Source organism: Pungitius pungitius, chromosome 4 (genome assembly GCF_949316345.1).
Source record: "Pungitius pungitius chromosome 4, fPunPun2.1, whole genome shotgun sequence".
NCBI classification, from domain to species: domain Eukaryota; kingdom Metazoa; phylum Chordata; class Actinopteri; order Perciformes; family Gasterosteidae; genus Pungitius; species Pungitius pungitius.
Genome location: NC_084903.1, coordinates 14,147,420 through 14,167,102, shown reverse-complemented (window position 1 = coordinate 14,167,102; position 19,683 = coordinate 14,147,420). Strand labels below are relative to the sequence as shown.

Genomic DNA, 19,683 nt, shown 5'->3' with positions numbered 1-19,683 from the left:
TTGTGTGAAGCTGTACAGAGGATCTCTCATCTGTCCGTTTCCCTCGCTTGTCTGATTGCTCTCACTGAGAAAGACTGACGAGTTGGAAGGAATCAGAGCGGATATAACTCTCTTTTTTGCTTGTTGTCAGCAGTTAGCAGTGTTTTACTGCGTGCCAGTGTGTTTGTGTGTTTGTGTGTATGTGTGTCTTTGTCTGCCGTCTTGTCTAACATCAAACTTTAACTGAGGGGGTATTGTTTGTGTGTGTGGCTGCATTTGGGGTGTTTTGGGAAAGGGTTGTGCTTTAAAGATAGTGAGTTTAATTAAAGATGAAAGACCTTATCATTAATTGATGGAAGGTAGACTATTCCATGCTGCTGAAGCAAAGCGGTGTGTTCACTCTCATTCCTAAAGAAACAGAAAATGATAAACTAGTGCAGAATGTAGTTCTTTCTCTAATTTCAGTTCTAATTCTATAATCTAAAGCTATCAAAATGATATGGGTAATCCAGGGAAGTGAAGATGCTCACATTTGGACATTTGGAAAGAGCTACATATAAATTCCGTAAATCTTTGTTGTATTTCTCTAATGGCAGATTTGTGTACAAAGAGTGAGACGGTCATGCTGTTATATATTTGTTGCCCCGGATCCCGTAGCTTGTCCTACTTTGCTCACTTTACCTCAAAGTAGCGCAGAGGCTTCGGAGACTCTCCTCTATGAAAAATGGAGCAGCACAAGCTTTTCTACATCACATTTTCTGTTACCAGGAGATTAGAAAGTGAAGGTGGAGCACTCAGGAAAAAAAAACACATGCTCGGGGCATCTGTACCGAAGCTGTAATCTTCACCAGAACCACATACTGTGACTCTCAGAGTGGGTGGCAAATCATTTTCTATTACAGCGCACCGAGAGAAAAGACTTAACAAACTTAACAAAGTCAATGCAAGACTGGGACAACAGTTGTTATCTTATATTTATTTGTTCTTTCAATATTTTTGATAGAACAGTACAAGCCTCATCAAATAAGATTTTAATATATAAATAAATAAACAGATGCTCTAGAGTAAAAGTATCCATCATACATTAATTGGGAGAGAAACATATAGATATGAGATGAACGTAAAAAATATATTGTAAAAATGGGAAGTAAAATATATAAATACTCAGTATATTCCTGTAGTCATATGGCTATGTCACTGTGGAACTGCCTTTTAAGATCCCAAAAAAGAAATACAACTCAGAGGGGTACAAAGCTAAAATAGCAGGGCCAGCAGTACACCGTGTGCTCTTAGAAGCACTTTTGTTTTCACTTTAAGTGGTGAAGCGAGGTTAAGGGTCACACATGCAAAAGGTTACACCAGGAGGTAGGAAGGAGGAGGCAGTGGGGGAGGACGGCAGTGTCCCAGGCAAGGAGCTCACAGCGTGGAGTCCCGACATAGGACAATTTCCAGCTCAGTGCGGTACATTTTCCCCCCATCAGACAGAGCCATGATGCTCTTCTTGTACCCCAGCAGTCCTTCTGTGTCCAAGGGGTCCACGTCCTGCCACAAAGGACAAGGGCACAGAAAATTAGCAGGCACAAAGTCATCAATGGAGGGTACGAACATGCAGTACTGTGTACAGGTATCTCAGGCAGCTGCTCCATCTCTGCTCTATATTTGGAGAGTAGAAAAGTAACCTGAACTGATCAATCAATGGGCTAACTATTCATTACCATTTTGTTCTTGTCACAGAGGTCCTTCAGCAAAGCATCCAGCTCCTGCTCATCAATATACCCATTACCATCCTAGTGACACAGGCGAAAAGAGAAGCTAAGTGATTCAGGAGAGATAGCAGTATTAGTTCACAAGTAGCATCTTTTCGGAATCTGTGGCGCTTCAAGCATAATGCTATAATTCGTATGGTTATAATGCATTTACCGTTGTAATTTAGCATGTTTACCAGTTCCATTGATAATATGGAAATTTTTAGTGTCTTTAACGTTGATCCGTCCAGAAATAAACACATACACAAATGCATATAAAATAACAAAAAAACATACAACAAACACACAGAGAAAAATGCTCTGTTCACCTTATCATAGAGGGTGAAGAGGGAGTCAAATTCTTTAACTGTGATACTGATCCCCTTTGTAAAAGAAGGCCAGATGGAAAAAGGGAAAATTGTTAGAAACCCAGGGCTATTTCTAGAGAGCGGCAAAAGTTCAAAGAGATCCAGACCCGATAATAATCCATGCAGATTATGGTAACTGGGACTAAAGTTGTGTTAATCCTGATGAAAGGAATTGTTTATCTGCTTAAGCAAGCTAGCATGTACGTATGTAACATATATAACACACATACATATTCAAGATGTTCCTGTATGTAGATTAGTGTTGTAGTATATAGTATTTTCATTTCCAAGGGAGTCAGTAAATGCACATTTGCGTTAATGCTTCATATGTCCATGGAAGACTCGATGACAAATAATCCTCCAGTGAATCCAATAATGGTTTACTGTTATGAATCTCCAGCAATGTCTAACTTTTCGACATCATAGTGACAGCTGTTGAGTAGCTGGGACATCATATAGAAAATTACTTGTGTAATATTACCTCAAACTTCAGCAGGAAATTTTCTTGGACGGGCAAGAGTCTACAGTTAAACAAAAGGTTGGTTTAATATTGATGGCATCCTTTAGAAATGTACACACAGAAAAGACAGTGGACACTCACCTAGCCATCTCAGAGAGGCCCAATTTACCGTCACCATTAAGATCGAACATCCTCAGCTGCACAGAGAGAAGAGGACATTTCAGAAAGCAAACAGGAGCTTTTAAGAACAGGAGCCATTGTACATTAAATGAAAGCAAGAGAGAGCGTTCAGAGTTTAAACCCATGTGTCGTCACTCCAGGTGAGTTTGAGGGTGATCCCACACATGCATGTTGCTCAGGATGGTGAAATTAAAGCCTTTAGTCCTTTATTGCAATCACATTAGGTGGAAATGTTGCATCCAAGTGTTACATTTTGAGCACATGGTTGTAGAAGTAATATACTCCTTAGTATATTAAGCAGAACAATTTAATTGTTAAACATGTTAATTCTTATAATCAATGAGAATGTGGAAGTATAATTTAATAAATAAAACATGATTTAAATGTATAAAGTGAATCATTTGAATGACTTTGAGTCAAACAAATATGTGTTACTATTATGTTCATATAAACATGGATAAGTAGAAAACATATGGTTAAGTAGAATAAAAACAAATAGGTCTTTAAAGACATTAAAGACAGTAACAATGTTGACTTTGCAGAAGTTGAAAACACACTCTGTGCCTGAGGATACTCACGATTGTCTGTGTGTACTCATTGAGCTTCTTGTCATCGTAGTTTCTGTTAGCTTTCTTCAGCAGGTCTAACAGGAAACCCTGAAGAGGGGAAAAACCAACCTATCCGTCAGTGATTACAGGATATGATGCATTCATGATTGCTAGTCTGCAGTTATGGTGACTCTGAACGGGGTCTGGACAGCACAGAATTACACGCATGTGCAGGATCAGAGTAGCTCCATCAGCAGAGACATCACCAATTACTGAAAATACCAATAACTGGCATGACACGGAAGATAATCATCATCTAACACACCTGTTTGGTGCGTTTACAGTATTTATAAAAGTAAGACCTGCACACACTGCACATTTTCTCTTTGGTTTTCATATTCTAAACCCGCTTCTCTCAAACTAGGTTGGAGCGCTGTCACACCAGCTGTGCAGCACAGCTGTGCAGCCCATACATTTAGCATGCACTAAAACGGAGTCTAAATTTATGTTCTTTCTTGGAGAGTTTGTCATTTTGTGTTTTACCTTCAGCTCATTTGACTCAATGTATCCACTTCGGTCAGTGTCGTACCTCCGCCAGGCCTGCACAAGAGGGATGTTGTTAAAATATGCCTGCCACTTCAACCACAAACACCATTAAGAAAAGCATGCACACAATTTATCTATATTACTTTTGCAGAAAAATAACTGTAGAGAGAAATGACAGAGGTACAAGGGTGTCATCTGACATTGTGTAAATATAGAATTTGTCAAAGGCCTTATTAAAGATAGATACCTAAACCCCTCCAGCACTCACTGCCTCGTTCCCCTGCAGAAAGCTGCGCTCCATTCATAATGTATCGCTAGCTGAGAATAGCTTTAACACACGGAGTAGCCAGAACTACACCCTCCCCACACACACACACACACACACACACACGGAGCCCAAACCAAGAGTACACCTAGCATGTGTGTGTAGGTGTGTGTGTGGTTATTTACAATCACAGTGGAACATATGTTCGATGGTTCACCGTTTCTCTCTAATGATTTCAACATATGCGACCAAAGTAGAAGTGTGAGCCAGATATGCAACTCTCTATTCGCAGGCAAGCTGTTAACTTCTGGCTGTTTGAACGTCCGACTGTGAATGGATTCATCAGAGAACTAATTCAGACTAGAGTTCATGACAGGAATCCAGCCAGTTTAAGTAATTCCTGCTGAACAAAATATGAAATGCAGTGCAATATCCAGTACGATTTCCAGCATCTTTTTATCTCCAGATCCATCATCAAGGCCATAAACTAACAATTTACACTGTTAATGAACTGCTTTCAGAATAAACAGGAGTCCAAACTAAAGAAAGGGAGACAAGGAACAAATGGCGGGGCAGCTTAACATCCCAAAGGGTGAGCTGAGTCAGCGCGGCCGACTTGAGGCTTTCAGTAAAGTCAAGCAGTCGATCTGTGAGCAATGTTTTTCAGGCAGAACAGGAAAATAAGAAGGCTAATGTCTTTTTGAGCAATCCATTACAACACAGAAAATCTTTACAATCATTCAATTGAATCAGATGTGATGAGTGTGAGAGCTTGATGGAGCAGATGTAGTACTTGAGAGTCATAAATAAATAGACTGAATCGAAAATATAGAAACTTACAGCCATAAACTCTGCGCTGGATCCCACAAACTCTCTGAAACAGAGCAGGAAGTTTTCCTCTGTGGGCAGAATCTGAGCCAACTACAAAGAGACAGAACTATTATTATTATCGCAGAGCCTTGATTGAAGATTCGCAGTGAATACAAAGAAAAATATATAGTGACACTGAAAGGGTGTTTACACGCAAAAAAGCAATGGCCAAACCCGGGATGTACTGCAGATACACTGAAAGCGTCTAAACCACCTTTTCAGGTTGTTCTCTCACCTCTGACATTTCAATTCTGCCATCAGAGTTCTTATCAAAGTTGGCCATGAACTCCTTCATCTTCTCTTTGAACGTAGCATGTGTGGGGTCCTGCAATCACATCAAATCACGGATAAAAGACATTTAGGATAATGGATCCTTTAATCAAAACACATATATATTTAAGAAAACCTTTCAAGCCAACCCTTTCCCAAAGACATTATGTTTGCACGGCTCAATTTTGCAACTCAAAGGCCTTCCATTCTTCTATTCAGATAGTGAGGAAACGTTAACTGTGACTGACATCCCGTATTTCATTTAGTCATATGACGGATGGATCGCGCTGCGTTAATTTACCTCAGTAAGTATTCAAGGAGGTGCACACTCACCTGGCCTGCTCCTCGTCTCGCAGTCTCCAGCTCCTTGAAGAAGTTCTCCAGCTCCTTCCCTTCGATGTAACCGTTTCCTGCAGGACACCAGAGGAACTAAATTAGTTTGGCACAACTCATGTTGTGAAGCTTTTAAGTGGCCCGGAGCTTTGTTGACTGTTCAAAAGCTTGATTAAAGGCCGTGGATGTGGGTTTAAGATTAAAGGTCAATGATGGTCTTTAAATTTTGGAACAGTTGCCAAACCTCGAGCGCTTGTCGGATCTTAAGTCCTCTGTGATCGGATCCAAGTAATCAGTTTATAAACAAGGTACATTCTTACAGCTTCAATGAGCGTAAATATTTGGTAGGTTGAGCCTCATGTTCAAGTGGTCAACGTGCTCCTGCTAGTCACGTCTCCAGTGAAGCACGGAGATCTACAGCACATGCAAATAATATTCACACATATTGTATCATCGTTACGCAACTAAAAACTTTTAATTTAAAACTCACTGATGCAAATAAGCTCACGTCTATAGAATATTCACGTTAAGGACTCTCGTGTCAAATTGGCATTTCTGCATTGTGGAGATTCAGTGAAGTGCTGCAGCAGAAAAAAATAAGCCACAAGCGTCCATTACAGCTGGAGTGTAAGCACTATAATGAGTTTTCTTGCCTAAGAGGGTGAAAGGGAGCAGTGAGATGCTTATTGGGGCATTCTTTCCCCAGTGATTTGAACGTCTTACGACAGTCACATGACTGGGGATGATTTTAACACAATAATTTACTCCATTGGTTTTCCTGCTAGTCAGAGGGGTTACATGTAGGACATTCAGAGTTATCTTTTTAATCATAAGAATGACTCCCATCTGTCCAGACCCAGCAGGGTTGAAGGGGGATGTGCCTTTTTACTATAAGCGTTAAAACCTAAAAGTATGTACAGAATAAAATGCGCAGATTTACCCTGCCCCCTTCTTCATCTTTTAATCTCTTATCCTTTCATGTCCTCTCCTATCTCATCATTTCCCCTTGTCCCCCGGTCTCTTTGCCTTTGATAGGTGCTCCATGTCACCATCTGTGCTTTGGCTGAGCTGCTGTTTTAGATAAAGACGAATCACTGCATGCGGGACGCAAAGCTTTGGGTGCAAAAGCTAAACAGGCCGACAGAATAGAGGTGACATTCATCTTCTGTTCAGTTTCCCTTTGTTGGCAGTATTCACACTTAGAAATTCACTTAAAATTATTATCTTTTCTCGACATGACTTTCCATTAAGATAGAGTTATGGCTGGATTACAGTGTCAGTAAAACAATTTATTCTGTCCAACAAAATGAAAATGTCTCCATTAGCAATATCAAATGACTGTGACTTAAAATTTGCTAGTTTGAAGCCACAAGCTCAACAGTGAGCACAGTACTTCCTCAAGTTATTACTTTCTATATAATCTTGTTAGATGTTAGATGTTCTGGTTAAGAAATGAAAAAATAAATCTACAATTTGTATCATGGTTACCATCTTAGTTCAGCATGTTGGTATCAGTTGGTATCAGATGGAAAGGTAGTCGAGCTTTCATACAGAATGTTGACCTGATGTTAATGCTACATTAAAAAAATCAACGATCATCAAAGTGATTCATATAATTCAATTTATATAGGAGATGAATGCGTAGGCATCAGGACCACAAATGTCAACCTTGTGGTGGGGTTTTAGCTGGGGCCCAAATGGCAGAATGACCACCTTCCTATCCAGAGGGCCCCTCTGGTCACTATTTATTTACTATTTAAACACTAACTATTAATTAAAATATCAGATCACTAGAAATATTGTTTTGACAAATTTCCGTGCATAGTTTACCTTGTGCAACTCAGCAGCACTCAGTGTCACCAACGCAGTAATAATTTCACTGAGTGCTTGATCCGTCCTGCCTGACTAGCAGATCAAGTGAGACAAACTGCATGCAAGGAGGGGCGTGTACACACATTATTGTGCATGGCAGGGTAATAGGTGGAAACCAAAGAACCTATTCATATGTGTAGATTTGTCCCTGGATGTGGAAACTAATTTTCCTCTGATTCACCCAAAGTAGTTGAATCTTGTTAACCACTTTGTAAAGATAATTAAGTTCTTATCTGAATAAATATAATAATATGGTAATTCAATATAGGACAGAGCATCTATGATGAAGCATGTGTGTTAAAATCCCATCGCAAAACTCACAGCGTTCTCAGTTCAGTGGAGCTTACAGCCACAGTTCTAGTTGCAACACAAAACTCAGCCGCCACATGGAGCGCACCACTGCACACTGCATGCTGAGCAGATGCAGCCTTCTACTTCCAGAGCCATTTTGAAACACAGCTCAACTGGCGATTGCTCAACGGCACCTCAAAAACCATCCGGCTGCCTAACTCGTGGTGACCGAAAACTTTCTGTCACTTATGTAATTCACTGAATGAACCAAGCAGGGATTTAGAATCCGCTGGTCTGTCTTCACCTGCAGGACAAGGTGACACTTGGATGCAGATTCTACCCTTTTGCAGAAGACTTCACTCCTGAACTTCTTCAGTTGGGCTTCCAGTAGACAATCGATAAAGAATAGTTATTGGCCGGAGAACTTCTGGATTGATGAACTTGGCCCATTTAAACTATCCATCTGTTTTTTTACATTGCACAGCACGGCTCAACTGCAAATGTTAATATATGTGCCCTGTTTGTACTTTCTTTATTTCAAACAACAGGCTGTGATTGTCTCCCGAGGTTTTGAGTATATTCTGATCTGATACAAATTTTTAAAAACCTTTATCAGTTACAAAAAGAGCCACATCAAATCTATGTCACATAATAACAGTTAGAAGTCAGGCTCAAAGCATGATTACGATCAAAACAAACCAACAGTGACTGTTTGTATGTCACTTCTGCGCGATACTCCTGTGCTGTTAGTTGTTAGGCTGAACTGCCGGAGCTTTGGAAAAGATTTAACAGTAGAGGTCAGAGTTCTTTCTGAATGGGTTCAGAAGTTAATCCTTCAATTGAGTTGCAACCAAGACTCACGCTGGAGTCGCTAACAATTTTCACCAGTTTGGCAACCAATAAAATAGCTGCCGTCAAAAGGCTGTTATTATTCTATTGGATGTTAACGAGTTGCTGCGTTGTCAATTTTCCTTGAAGATTAAAGCAATAGCAAAACAATTATGTTGCATATTTGAAGATTGATTAACTGCAAGTGATGTCAAAGGGCTTTACAGGCCCACACGTTTGCACAGAAGACATTACTACCTTTGAGTGACTTAGTATACAACTAGACGCTATAGGCTGTAAAATGTATGAGGGAAACATTGATTCATAGCAGGTAATTAAAGCACAGAGGCTCAAGTTTGTTGCAGTTTGTTACCAATCCAAATGCTGGAAATATTGTATAAAATAAGGGCGTGTGCCCAGATAGAGTGCTTCATCCGAGCACTGCGTGCGGGTTTTGTTTCTACAATTATTATTATTGTTACAAGTATTTTTTTTTAAAGTTACACAAGTATATTGAATGTGCTACAACATGAACATTGATCTCCTGGTTGAAGGTTGGATCATTTTCCCTGAGCATCTAAAAATGATGCAAATGGCTTTAGAAGGCGTTTACCTGAAAGCATGATGCACCTCGTGCGGAGTCTAAAGAACGCCTTGTGCATCGGTGTCAGGTGCAGTGGGTGCGACAAAGAGTCTGCATTGGATGCAATGGGACCGAGAACGGACTGCAAAGCTGCAGGTTGAGGGCTGTAATTTGTTTCTGACAATCTTGGAGTTTATTATGGAATGTCTGTCTAAAATGACCAAAATGCCTGAGAAAAAATCTCAATTGCAAAATTGTTTATATGTTTAAAATGTGGTATATCACACACACACACACACACACACACACACACAGTTCATTTTCAGTAAGCTCTCAGATTCAGAGGCTTCATCCTCTTCTCCCTTATACCCCCCCCCCTCTCCCCCTCCGTCTTGTCCTCCCTCATTTGCATCCTTTTATCCCTTTATCATCTTTTTCACTGGCTCATTCTTCTTGTCCTTCCCCCATCTCCCACTCTTCTTCCTCCTCTTCTATAATTGAAACTCTGGCGGAGTTATTATTTAATTTCTCTCCTCACATTCTAAAAAACGCCACCATGGATCACAGAAAATGAGGTAACTCACAATATAAACAACATTACACGATGTGATACCATCGTCCAGAAGAACGTTCAAAGTACATTGCTGAGGAGTTTAATGCAGCGCAGCAAATATATTTTTTAATCAAGTACATTTGAAAGGTTAAATAATAATTGTATAGTTGATATTCATATCTCCTAACGCTGGGGCGGATTGCCTCGTTACTTTAGACTACAGTAGTATGCAGTATGCATGTTTCATGTTTTTTAACACGCTGTTTATCATAAGAATAATGAAACAAAACGATTAAAAATGCCAAAAACAGAAATACTAACACAAACGTGGCACTTATATATTTAGCTCCTAGTAGGCTCTAATTGATCACTCGATTGATGCCCCAGCCATCGGACTGGTGGACACCTACAGGCGCACTGACCGTCGGCGTCAAAATGTTTCCAGATGTCGATGAACTGCGCCGCGGTGATCTCCGCCAGATGCAGGTGGGGTGACTGCTGTGTTTGAGTTGCCATCTTCGCTGTTTCTCCCTCCTCTTCAGTCAACAGTGATAGTTCGAGGTAAACTTTTCCCGGCGTGCAGCTCCTCGCTACTGTGGGCAGCTCCTCCCCGGACGGGGCTTTTAAACTCCCCGCGGCTGTCCGAACCTCTGCTGCCCGCCACGAGGGGGCGCGTTCATCCTGAACAGAGCCTGCAGGCAGGAGACCAATTACAAGAGATGGAGGAGGAGGGTGGACAGCTCTCTTGGGCTTTGCATTGGAGTTACCATTAACTGCTGTCCAGGCTGCTGGTTTGATAGCAGGACTATTATACATCATCCAATCCTGCTGCTCCCATGAGGAGAGAATTACGTCAAACAATTTATCCTATACTGAGGCACCGGGCTGGCTCCAGTGGATCTTGAAGGATCTGTGTAATCCCTGTCTCTTCCAAAACGATATCTCCCTGCACTGCCATTAATCCTAAAAAAGCCTTAATAGATTAAATATCCCACCAAAAGGGTCACAACACTTGTAGAGAACCAACAATGAAAGCAGAAAGTGACGTGCGTCACATGCTCCAGTGGGATACGCATTGTCTTCTTCCTACACCGTCTGCTGAGTTTATTTTACCGATTAGATGTCACAAATGATCCTGCACCCACCCATGATTCTCCACTTTTACTCTCATCTCCTCCCTCCCTCAACCTTTCACACCCTCCATCATTCCACCGGGCCCGCGGAGGTCAGAGGGGTACTCAGTCTCCTTGGCCAATCGAACCAAGTTTTGGCGTGTATCCAAGCAGCAGCAGCAGTTACTAAATCACCAACACGCCTTGCATTCCTATATTTCTCTCATCTTTTCCTCCTATGTGTTGGTGCATCTCCCTTCGCAAGTTTTGTCCTCACAAGCTGGTGTGAAGGATGGGAGCTGTGGTGGGGGAAGGGTGTTTAGACTTAGAGGATGCAGAAGAAGAAGAAGAAGACTCTTTATCTCCTCCTTGCAGAGCTGTATGCTGCTGATCAGAGAGAAATGGCAGACGCAGATGCACACAGGGAGTTAGGGAGAGTAGATCATAAGTGTGTGACGGATAAGTGCATATATGTACCGTATGTGTATTTGGAAAAGACAAAGAGGGGGGAGGGAGGGGAGGTATTTATAGAAAGTGTGCCCGTAAAGCCATAACAGCATCAATAGGAGTTAGATCAAATGCATTTTTTGAGAGCTCTCTTTTGAAGGTGTTGGAGGTGTCAACTACAATGATGGATAAGGAACAAAGATGTTAAATGACATCTGATCACTTTTAAAATGGGAAAAGGTCATGAGCATGTACATTATGTGAAATGCAGATGTTCATTTTGAACCATAAACATGCAGCCAATGTGGTTTTGCCTTTGCATGCCAGTTATAGTAAATTTGCAGATTGCAGATAATTATAATGATCCAGTCCTGTAAATTCTGTATTAAATGTTTTACATGAAATTTTGATTATTTAAAACTTGCTTAATGTTGGAGATTAACACACAAAGAAAAAAACAGGTTGAGGAAATGTTGCAGACAGAAGATGCTTTTCAGTAGACTTTAATTACGTTTTCTGAAACATAAAAACAATGTTGCGTCTATGGTGGCATGCCAAATTATTCAGTGTATAAATACGTTTTGTGTTTATGCATAAATTTAACTGCTTATTTTAAAGAGAATACAAAATATAAGCCGTAGTCAGAGTGCAGACTTAAAGAACTTGTTATTGTGACAAATATTGCTGAATATACACATGTTCTTAAATGAAGACTGATCCCTGCAGGTTGTGACTGTAGGTCAATGGTTTCTTGATTATTAACTCAAGTGTCGGCTGCTTTATCAACACATCTGTCCATCTTCAATCAAAGAAAGCTATTTCTCTCTACGCCTTCCATTTAGTAACCGAGTGTATACAGCCAAAGCTTGAACATACAATGTTTTAAGAAAGGAGGTTGTGCTTCAACCATGGGTGGTGTGCAAAACTTAAAGTTAAATCAAAATATTACAAGAAAAATAAACGTTCATCCCAGATTTGACATTCAAGAAAGATGAAAATGAATTTGTCTCCTAACGCAATAGAAATATGCTTTTGCATTTAGTCACGAAGCCTTCATCACAGGGTTGTGAGTTTAAATTGTTTTTCTATTCACAGGGAACTTAAAGAGTTAAAGATATGTATTCTGACATTTATTTGGTGATAGCTGTATAAAACATTGTGTTTTCAGTGTCTCTAAAAGCTGGAGAGAGGACTTTGATAGGAAAAGGGGCGAAACATTCATCTGGTTTGTTTCTCAGTGTTAGTTTCCTATGATATCCCTTTTAAAAACTTTGAGGCCAAAACACATCATTAATCATTGGCATTGTCTAAATAATACAAAGGCAGCTGTACAACAGCCCCCCTGCTTAAATGTCACTTCATGCTCACCTCCTTTTACCCTCAGTGAGAGAAAGTTGCTGATAAACAAGGGCATGGGAGACACTCAGGAGATGATGCAAAGTCCCCTATACTGATGCATTATGTGATGTGATTATGTACCATATGTGTGTAAGTGTTTAGGTGTGTGCGTGTGGCAGCTGTCCGTTAAGGCCCTCGCGAATGTTTGTGTGTACTGGGTTACCTCCAGCATGCCAACAAGGTCAAATCTCTCTGTGCATCCTTCTGATCTCAGATACATACAGCACGCAGCGCAGGAAGACTGAGAGGGATCCGGGTGATTCAGGGCGACTGGAGCTGAAGCAGCAAAGAGGAATCAGCCATAACCACGATGTTGTTTTCCTTCAAACACATTGTTGTGTGAATTCATTCCGCTACAAATAATACTGACCCAGATCTAATGAGGGAGAAGCAAATTGAAATTGTTGAGTTCTGCACAGTTAGTCTTCACGTTAGATTCAGACTGCAAATGATGAATACTTGCTTAAAAAAGACTGTTACTGTAAGTATCCATCATGCAAGTAAACTGCAGACTAATGGTTGGATTTACAATGTGCCCAACTCATATTAACTGATATCACATCCTAGAACATCATTTATCTGAATAGCAAAGGAGGCCAACCAATCAGGCCTCAGTGAGTCCATCCATCATTATCATCAGCCCAAAAAAACACATGTTTTTTGATGATCCCCAAACCCCCACCTTCACTTCCTCAAAACTGCATAATTACACCAAATGTGCATATTGTTCAGAGGAATGAATATCACAGTGTTATTTATGGGGAAGTGTGCATGTAGATTAGATTAGTCTTTCTTGGTTTGACTGCCAGAGACTTTTTCTCCCACATTCACATGGTTGAGCAGAAGTCAGAGTGGGAGTGAACGATTTGTGTAAATTAGAGTGACAGGGTGCCTCATTGCAGTAATCGGCCATTTTCATCAGCAGCAGGATGTGGATTGAGTAGCCAGTGATAATCGGTGATAGAAACTATTGGAGTACTTAAGCCTGGAAACAGATAAAGCGGAGTCCAATTGTCAGTCTATTTGGCAGATTGTGTTGAGATTTTTTTTTCCTGCCGAACACCGGAACAGATAAAGACCTTATTCAAAAAGAAAAACTGCATCATCATTTACTGCTTGCCATTCATACAGGCAACAAATCACAGCAAAACACCACCATCAGGCTCCGGTCTCCAGCTTATGCAGATATTTTTACATGATAAAATTATATTGTTGCGTTTACCGAGCTGTTTGGGGGAGAATGGCATCTCTCTGTGTGCATGCAGGATGATGTGCTCCCCCTCCCTTCTGTGAGGAACAATTAACACACTGGTCCTCCCAAGAGCACATCTCTAAACTGTGAAAAACAAACTCCCCTAAAAAACAATGTCCCCTGAGTAAAGGGGTTATTATTTATTCTCATGATGCCACAGAGCTCAGTCACACACTGAGAGGGTAAGTTCATGGATAAAAAAATAATGCATAGTCAGGTAACCTCAAGTCAGTCAGAAAACACACGTATTACTGGTGATGTTGAGAGTACACAAACATGTAAACACATGCCTTTTTTTTTTTGCCGGAATATATACTACATATTATAGCAATTGTTTAAAACTTTGGGAAGTACACAAATTCCCCTTCTTGCAAAGAGGTAGAAGAGAGGATTGATACCATTTTTGTCAAATAAGAAGCCACAGCTGCCGGCTAGTTAGCTTAGCTCAGTTTAGCTTAGCTCCACTGAAATAAAGGGGAAAACTCCCAGCCTGCTGCCGTCCAATGATAACAAAATCCACCCAAATGCACGTCTGAAGTTCACACGAGGTTCCATAATGCATCATAGAGTCATAGAGCAAGTGTTTGGCCTCACACCCAAACAAAGAGTAAAGGTTCACTATTCTCTGCCGGCCCGCAAAAACAACTTCTCTTCATCATCAGCGTTTTTTGGAAGAAGAAGAAAATCAAATCAGTGCAGAGCAACGTGGAAAACACATGGAGGGGGAAAGTAGGAAAGTAAAGGAGCTCAGCGCTGCGATGAATCACTGCGTGTTGACAGGCTTCCATAAACAAATGCACTGAAGCACAACAAGCACTCCTACAAGCTGATATGAAAGTGCAGTACACATACGCAAGCAAACACATCCTCATTTGAGTGTGTGTGTGTGCGTGCGTGCGTGCGTGCGTGCGTGTGTGTGTGTGTGTGTGCATATATTGAATGCCAACCACAAGTTGTCCCTGAAGCCTGATTTGTGCCCTCTGGCCCCACCTCCGCCCAAGCAATCCCTTTTATGGAGTCAAATCAATTCAGAGGTGAACAGAAGTCTATCAGTGTGGACTTCGTGCAAAGAGAGAGAGACAGAGAGAGAGACACCGGCGTACAGCAACAACGGCAAAGATTGTATCCATCACTCATTGATTGTGATTGTCTGAACTGTAGAAGAGGAAAAACACTGTTTGAAATCAGGACTCAATCCTTGTGATTACAAGTGTTGAAACTAATTAATCAAATTGAACTAAAACCCAGCGTGGGCCATATGGGACCAACTGTTGGAGAACATGTGTGACCCAACAGACACTCTGCAGCTTCACACACAGTTTGGCAGGTGTTCATTTAAAGCTTTGGCTCCATCATGTTTTTAATTTGGACAGAATATGACATAATGATTTCAAAGTGCAAGCTGCTGGCTGTGAATGGAGGCCAGGCGGGTTTTAGCCACACCAGATTAACATTTGTGATTTTAATGAGAAATATGCTGATTTACAGGCAATGTCAGCTGAAAGTTGGCGCCTCAGGCTTGAAAACAAGCTTTCCTACTTTGTACAGTCGCCCGTACCTTCCTTTTTATGTTTTTCTCAAACACAGAATGTATCTATAAATATGTGGTTTACAGTGTACAGGTTTGAGTATTAAATTATCTCAACAACAAATTAACCTCAAGTGCCTCAGTATGAGGCATTTGTCTGTGCCCACCCTGTTACACAACACTGCTTCATGCATTTGCATTGTGTTGTTTGGATTAAACAGGATTTGCATTTGTTCTTTTGCATAATGTTGTGTTTGACCCACAGCACTGAGGTGGTACCCAAATCATTCAGCATCACGTCAGCTTTCAATAACATCATTGAACGATTTTGGTCTAAACTGCATTGTCAGATGCATTCTGACATAAACGTGAGTTTGTTTTACAGCAGAACAAACAGAATTGACCCTTTTCTTATGACCCTACTGTACGGTTCAAAGCACATTAATCTGATAATCTGTTAATCACCTAAAACCTCGTGTTGGACTGCAGATAGAAATGACCCATCGCTGGTCACTTTGTGGGTTAAGCACGCTATGTCTGTTCTCATGACTCAACTCGGTACAAAATATATTACTTTAGTCCTTCATTTATGTTATATTATTATTATTCATTGATAATATGGAATCAGATTAAAATCGGACCCCTTTGACTCTAGAAAAGCTCTCCACAAATGTTTTGAAATTCAATTTGTTTAAACTGTGTGGTTATTCAGTTTAAAGGACTCATTTACAGATGGGTAGAAACTGTGACGCGATCTGCAATGATTCAACAATAGTTTTTAATGAATATATAATGAATGAAAAACCTCATTTTTGCATCTCTTCTAAACCTCTTACGCTCAAAAAACCTTAATGAAAATGATGATATGATTGAATATTTAAATCCTAGTGCAGTGACAGCATACAGAAATAATACAGCACAGATACATGAAATACAATTAACAGTCAATAAACCCGTAAAACCTGATCACATTTAGTGTTAATAGATCTGTGTATGACAGAGCTTGTGTTTTATGGTCTGCATTTCCTTGCTTTTCCTCAGCAGAAGAGAGTTTAACTGATTAGCATTTTCAGAAGACAAAACCACACCATTGTCCTTTGGCAATAAATCTGAGACAATCGAGAATGATTTACATCCTCGGTCCATGAACCGGGCCATTAGAACAGCAACTAAACTGCAGTATTTCCAAGAATCGACAACATTGACACTTCAATTCGTGCCGGGTGTCGGGGGTTAATTAGTTGTTGTTGTTTATGAGGGAAAAATACCTGTCGCAATAAAAGATTTGTGACCCCAGAGCCTTCTTCTCTCATCCGACGAGATTTTAATTTCTCCCCGAAGACAACCGAGCTGAATCAGGAACCTCGCGAAGGACTAAAACCAAAAGCCTTTGCTGTAAATGAAAGTTGGATTGATTCATTCTTCCCTCCCAAAGATTTTCCGACTGTGTATTGACTTTCAGTAACGCCTTGAGGATTAATATAAGAAAATACATATTTATCACTTCAAGCATTATCTGCAGCCTCCACAGTTTATAGGCAGGAAAGATTTTATCTTATTATTTTAAGTCAACCCATCACACTTTGGTTGGATTAGATCTTCACATTTTTATTTCTACTTAACTTCCTCCTGGTCGTTTTTCCTTTTTACATTTCCTCTTCAACTGCGGGAAATAACCAAACTTCAACTTAAACAGTCATTTTTCTGCAGAGCTCAGAAGGCTTTGCTTTAGGCTGAATGTCTCCTCAGCCATGACAGCAACGTTAAAAACGTTTTTCACATTCATTCATTTTCTTGTCTAGTATGGGAACTGCAGTCATTTCTAAAGTATTGTTTGTGTATGTTGTGCCAGATGTGGCATGACCCATACCTTGTGTTTTAATTCAGAGATTAATTTGTCTTCTGTGGTTTTAGATGATCCATCTCTTGCCTGTGAAAGGGACAAAGAGGGTTTGCTGTCAGACAACAGCTGCAGGAGGAAAGACAGCAACTCGTTTGCATCGCTGCAGAGTCGCTGTGACAGAGAACAGATGTTCTCTGAGATTGCTTAGTGGTGTGTTGATTTACTCGGTTTCTCGTCATGTTGGAGCCGAAACATTACTGTCATCCCCAACATTTATCCTGTAAACAGACTCACTCCCCACTAGTCCAGAACCATCGGCCCTTACAACAGAAGAAATGTAAGACGTGTTTCACTTTCACAACTCATGTCCATTTCTGTTGATAGATGTTATATTATCATTTCTACAGAAAAAGAAGTCATCATGTATAAAAAGGATTATGTTTATGCATTGGGCCTGGGTTTGATTTTCTACAGCTCAAATACAGAGTAAAAATGTAAATGTGATAGTTTATAACTGATGTGTGGCACAAAGTCTTAAATAATCATAGTTTACAGCCAAGCTTGCATCTTTTTAAAGGTTGGAGCTGAAAACGCTTAGTGCAAGTTGTTGAGGAGGAATAATGTTTACAATGTTCCCTTTATGTAAGGCTCAGGGGAGCAGTATCAGGATACAGTAACTAAGGGCCATGAATGTCTTTTCCAAAGTTTGTGCCACCTGCAGATGTTGGGATCCTTTAGTCCTGACCGAAGAGAAGGACCAGCTGACCAGCATAGTCCATAGAGCCATGGCGCCCGCATGGCTAAAACATCTGGCTGAGGTCTACTTTGGCAGTGACATCGACATCAGGTGACCAGAAAAAATGAAAAGAAATATAAGTACTGAACTAATGAAATTCCATCCATGTGTCAAAAATGTGATACTTACAAACCAGACGAAAATGTCTTAATCACGGTGCTTTGGTTTTTCATCAGAGGCCAGTTGATATTTCCAGTCCTTGTATTAAGCTGTGCTAATACTAACAATAACTAACTTAAATAAATAAATGACCCATTAGAAGTTAACTCATTTTCAAAAACGACAAACTAAACTTGACTCTGCTGCCTGATAACTTGATTTCACTTAAGGTTGTAAACAAAATGCCAACACCATGTGAATCCAATCATTGGGCTTCTGACAGGATCGAAGGAACAATGAATGAAATAGGGAGCTCAAAAGCTGTTTTTAGGAATGCTACGACTTTCTCTAATGTAACCCTTCGTTTCTCTCGCATATTGACGGGTGTAGTTACAAAGCGAGACTAACAAGCAAGACAGCTCTAGAAAAGAGATCACACAGAGACAAGTGACTGAGCTGAATGTCTCTGAGGAACACAACTCTCCTCTTCACGGGTTTTCTGTCCCGCTGCTTTATTTTTGCAAGTTTCACTTCACCTGATCTGTCAATGTCTTCTCTCCTTATTCTTAAGAGCAAAGGCGCAAGTCTCAAGTCAGCATGACGTTGTTATCAGGCAAGATTGTGGCTCTTTGGTCACATGTATACTCACATGTTTGTATTCACCCAAATCTTTTATTGTTGGTATTCATACGATTCATCGTTGGCTTTCTTTTCACCATATTTACCATGTGAACAGCTTTAATATAGTCCCTAATATGTGGTTTCTCTCCATGTGAATGCACTGAGCTCAAGTCACAGCTCACCGTCTGATGACTTCATCCTCACAGATTGGACTGTGGTCCAGTGGGATGATCGACGATCGATGATCGGCAACTGAGACACCAGCAGACTGAACATCATCGGCTCCATCATCGCTGTAAGAACTGGACAGGTGGGAAAAAGTAACGGAAAGGGGGAAGGTAAAGAAATGAGCATCCGTGTTGGATAACCGAATCCTCTTCACCTCCTGCTGCAGGGGCAGTGGAGGACTTTACAGGAGACCATTCCTGTCCACTTCAACAAGACCATAAATCCCCTCTGACCAAATAAATTACATAACTAGAACACCATTAGACTGTTGCATAGATCTTTGCACAGTTGTTTAGTTAATTCATGTATTATTATTCTACTTTGTGCATGTATTGTTTTGTTCATTTTATAGCTGTAAATATAAATGCTGCTGTATAGAAAAAATGTCCCCTTGTAGGATCACTAAACTGTCACGGTTTGGCTTCGCTTCCGGTTTTAGTTTGAAGTTTCATGTCTCTTGTGGTCCTGGGTTAACTTCACTTCCTGCCTTGTCTTGTGATTGCGTGATTGATTCCACCTGTGTCCAATCACCTGCACCTCCCTTGTGTATTTAAGCCCTGTGTGCCAGTTGTCCTTTGTCGCGTCATTGTCCATGTCAGTCCTCGTTGGTGCACGTTCTGCTTGAGTTTTGTTTGAATAAATAGCACTTTGTCGGAAGACCCTGCGTC

General features: G+C 40.5%; 1 protein-coding gene and 1 long non-coding RNA gene across 2 annotated transcripts; both read right to left on the bottom strand.

Annotated features, from left to right (window-relative positions):
- Positions 1 to 935: 935 nt before the first annotated feature.
- Positions 936 to 10,522, bottom strand: LOC119197171 (calretinin-like). Its single transcript, XM_037453250.2, has 11 exons — positions 10,114 to 10,522; positions 5,565 to 5,641; positions 5,197 to 5,286; positions 4,932 to 5,012; positions 3,824 to 3,880; positions 3,311 to 3,388; positions 2,694 to 2,749; positions 2,574 to 2,613; positions 2,054 to 2,107; positions 1,695 to 1,766; positions 936 to 1,521 (listed from the first exon to the last, which is right to left on the bottom strand). Exons 1-11 carry the CDS (start codon positions 10,508 to 10,510, stop codon positions 1,396 to 1,398), a joined length of 1,128 nt encoding a protein of 375 aa, XP_037309147.2. The 5' UTR covers positions 10,511 to 10,522; the 3' UTR covers positions 936 to 1,395.
- A 6,775-nt stretch (positions 10,523 to 17,297) lies between these two features.
- On the bottom strand, positions 17,298 to 19,102 carry LOC134127351 (uncharacterized). The gene is made up of 3 exons (XR_009956068.1): positions 18,970 to 19,102; positions 17,987 to 18,091; positions 17,298 to 17,358 (listed from the first exon to the last, which is right to left on the bottom strand). It is a non-coding gene; the product is annotated as an uncharacterized LOC134127351 (long non-coding RNA).
- Between the last annotated feature and the right edge of the window lie 581 nt (positions 19,103 to 19,683).

What these genes read in the sequence shown, in the direction of transcription:
- LOC119197171 (XM_037453250.2), bottom strand. Translation starts at nt 10,510, where the DNA reads ATGATGTATAATAGTCCTGCTATCAAACCAGCAGCCTGGACAGCAGTT. An exon ending in ATTTCCTGCTGAAGTTTGAG is followed by an intron (nt 2,108 to 2,573) that starts GTAATATTACAC and finishes TCTTTTACAAAG; the next exon opens with GGGATCAGTATCACAGTTAA. An exon ending in TCTTCACCCTCTATGATAAG is followed by an intron (nt 1,767 to 2,053) that starts GTGAACAGAGCA and finishes CTGTGTCACTAG; the next exon opens with GATGGTAATGGGTATATTGA.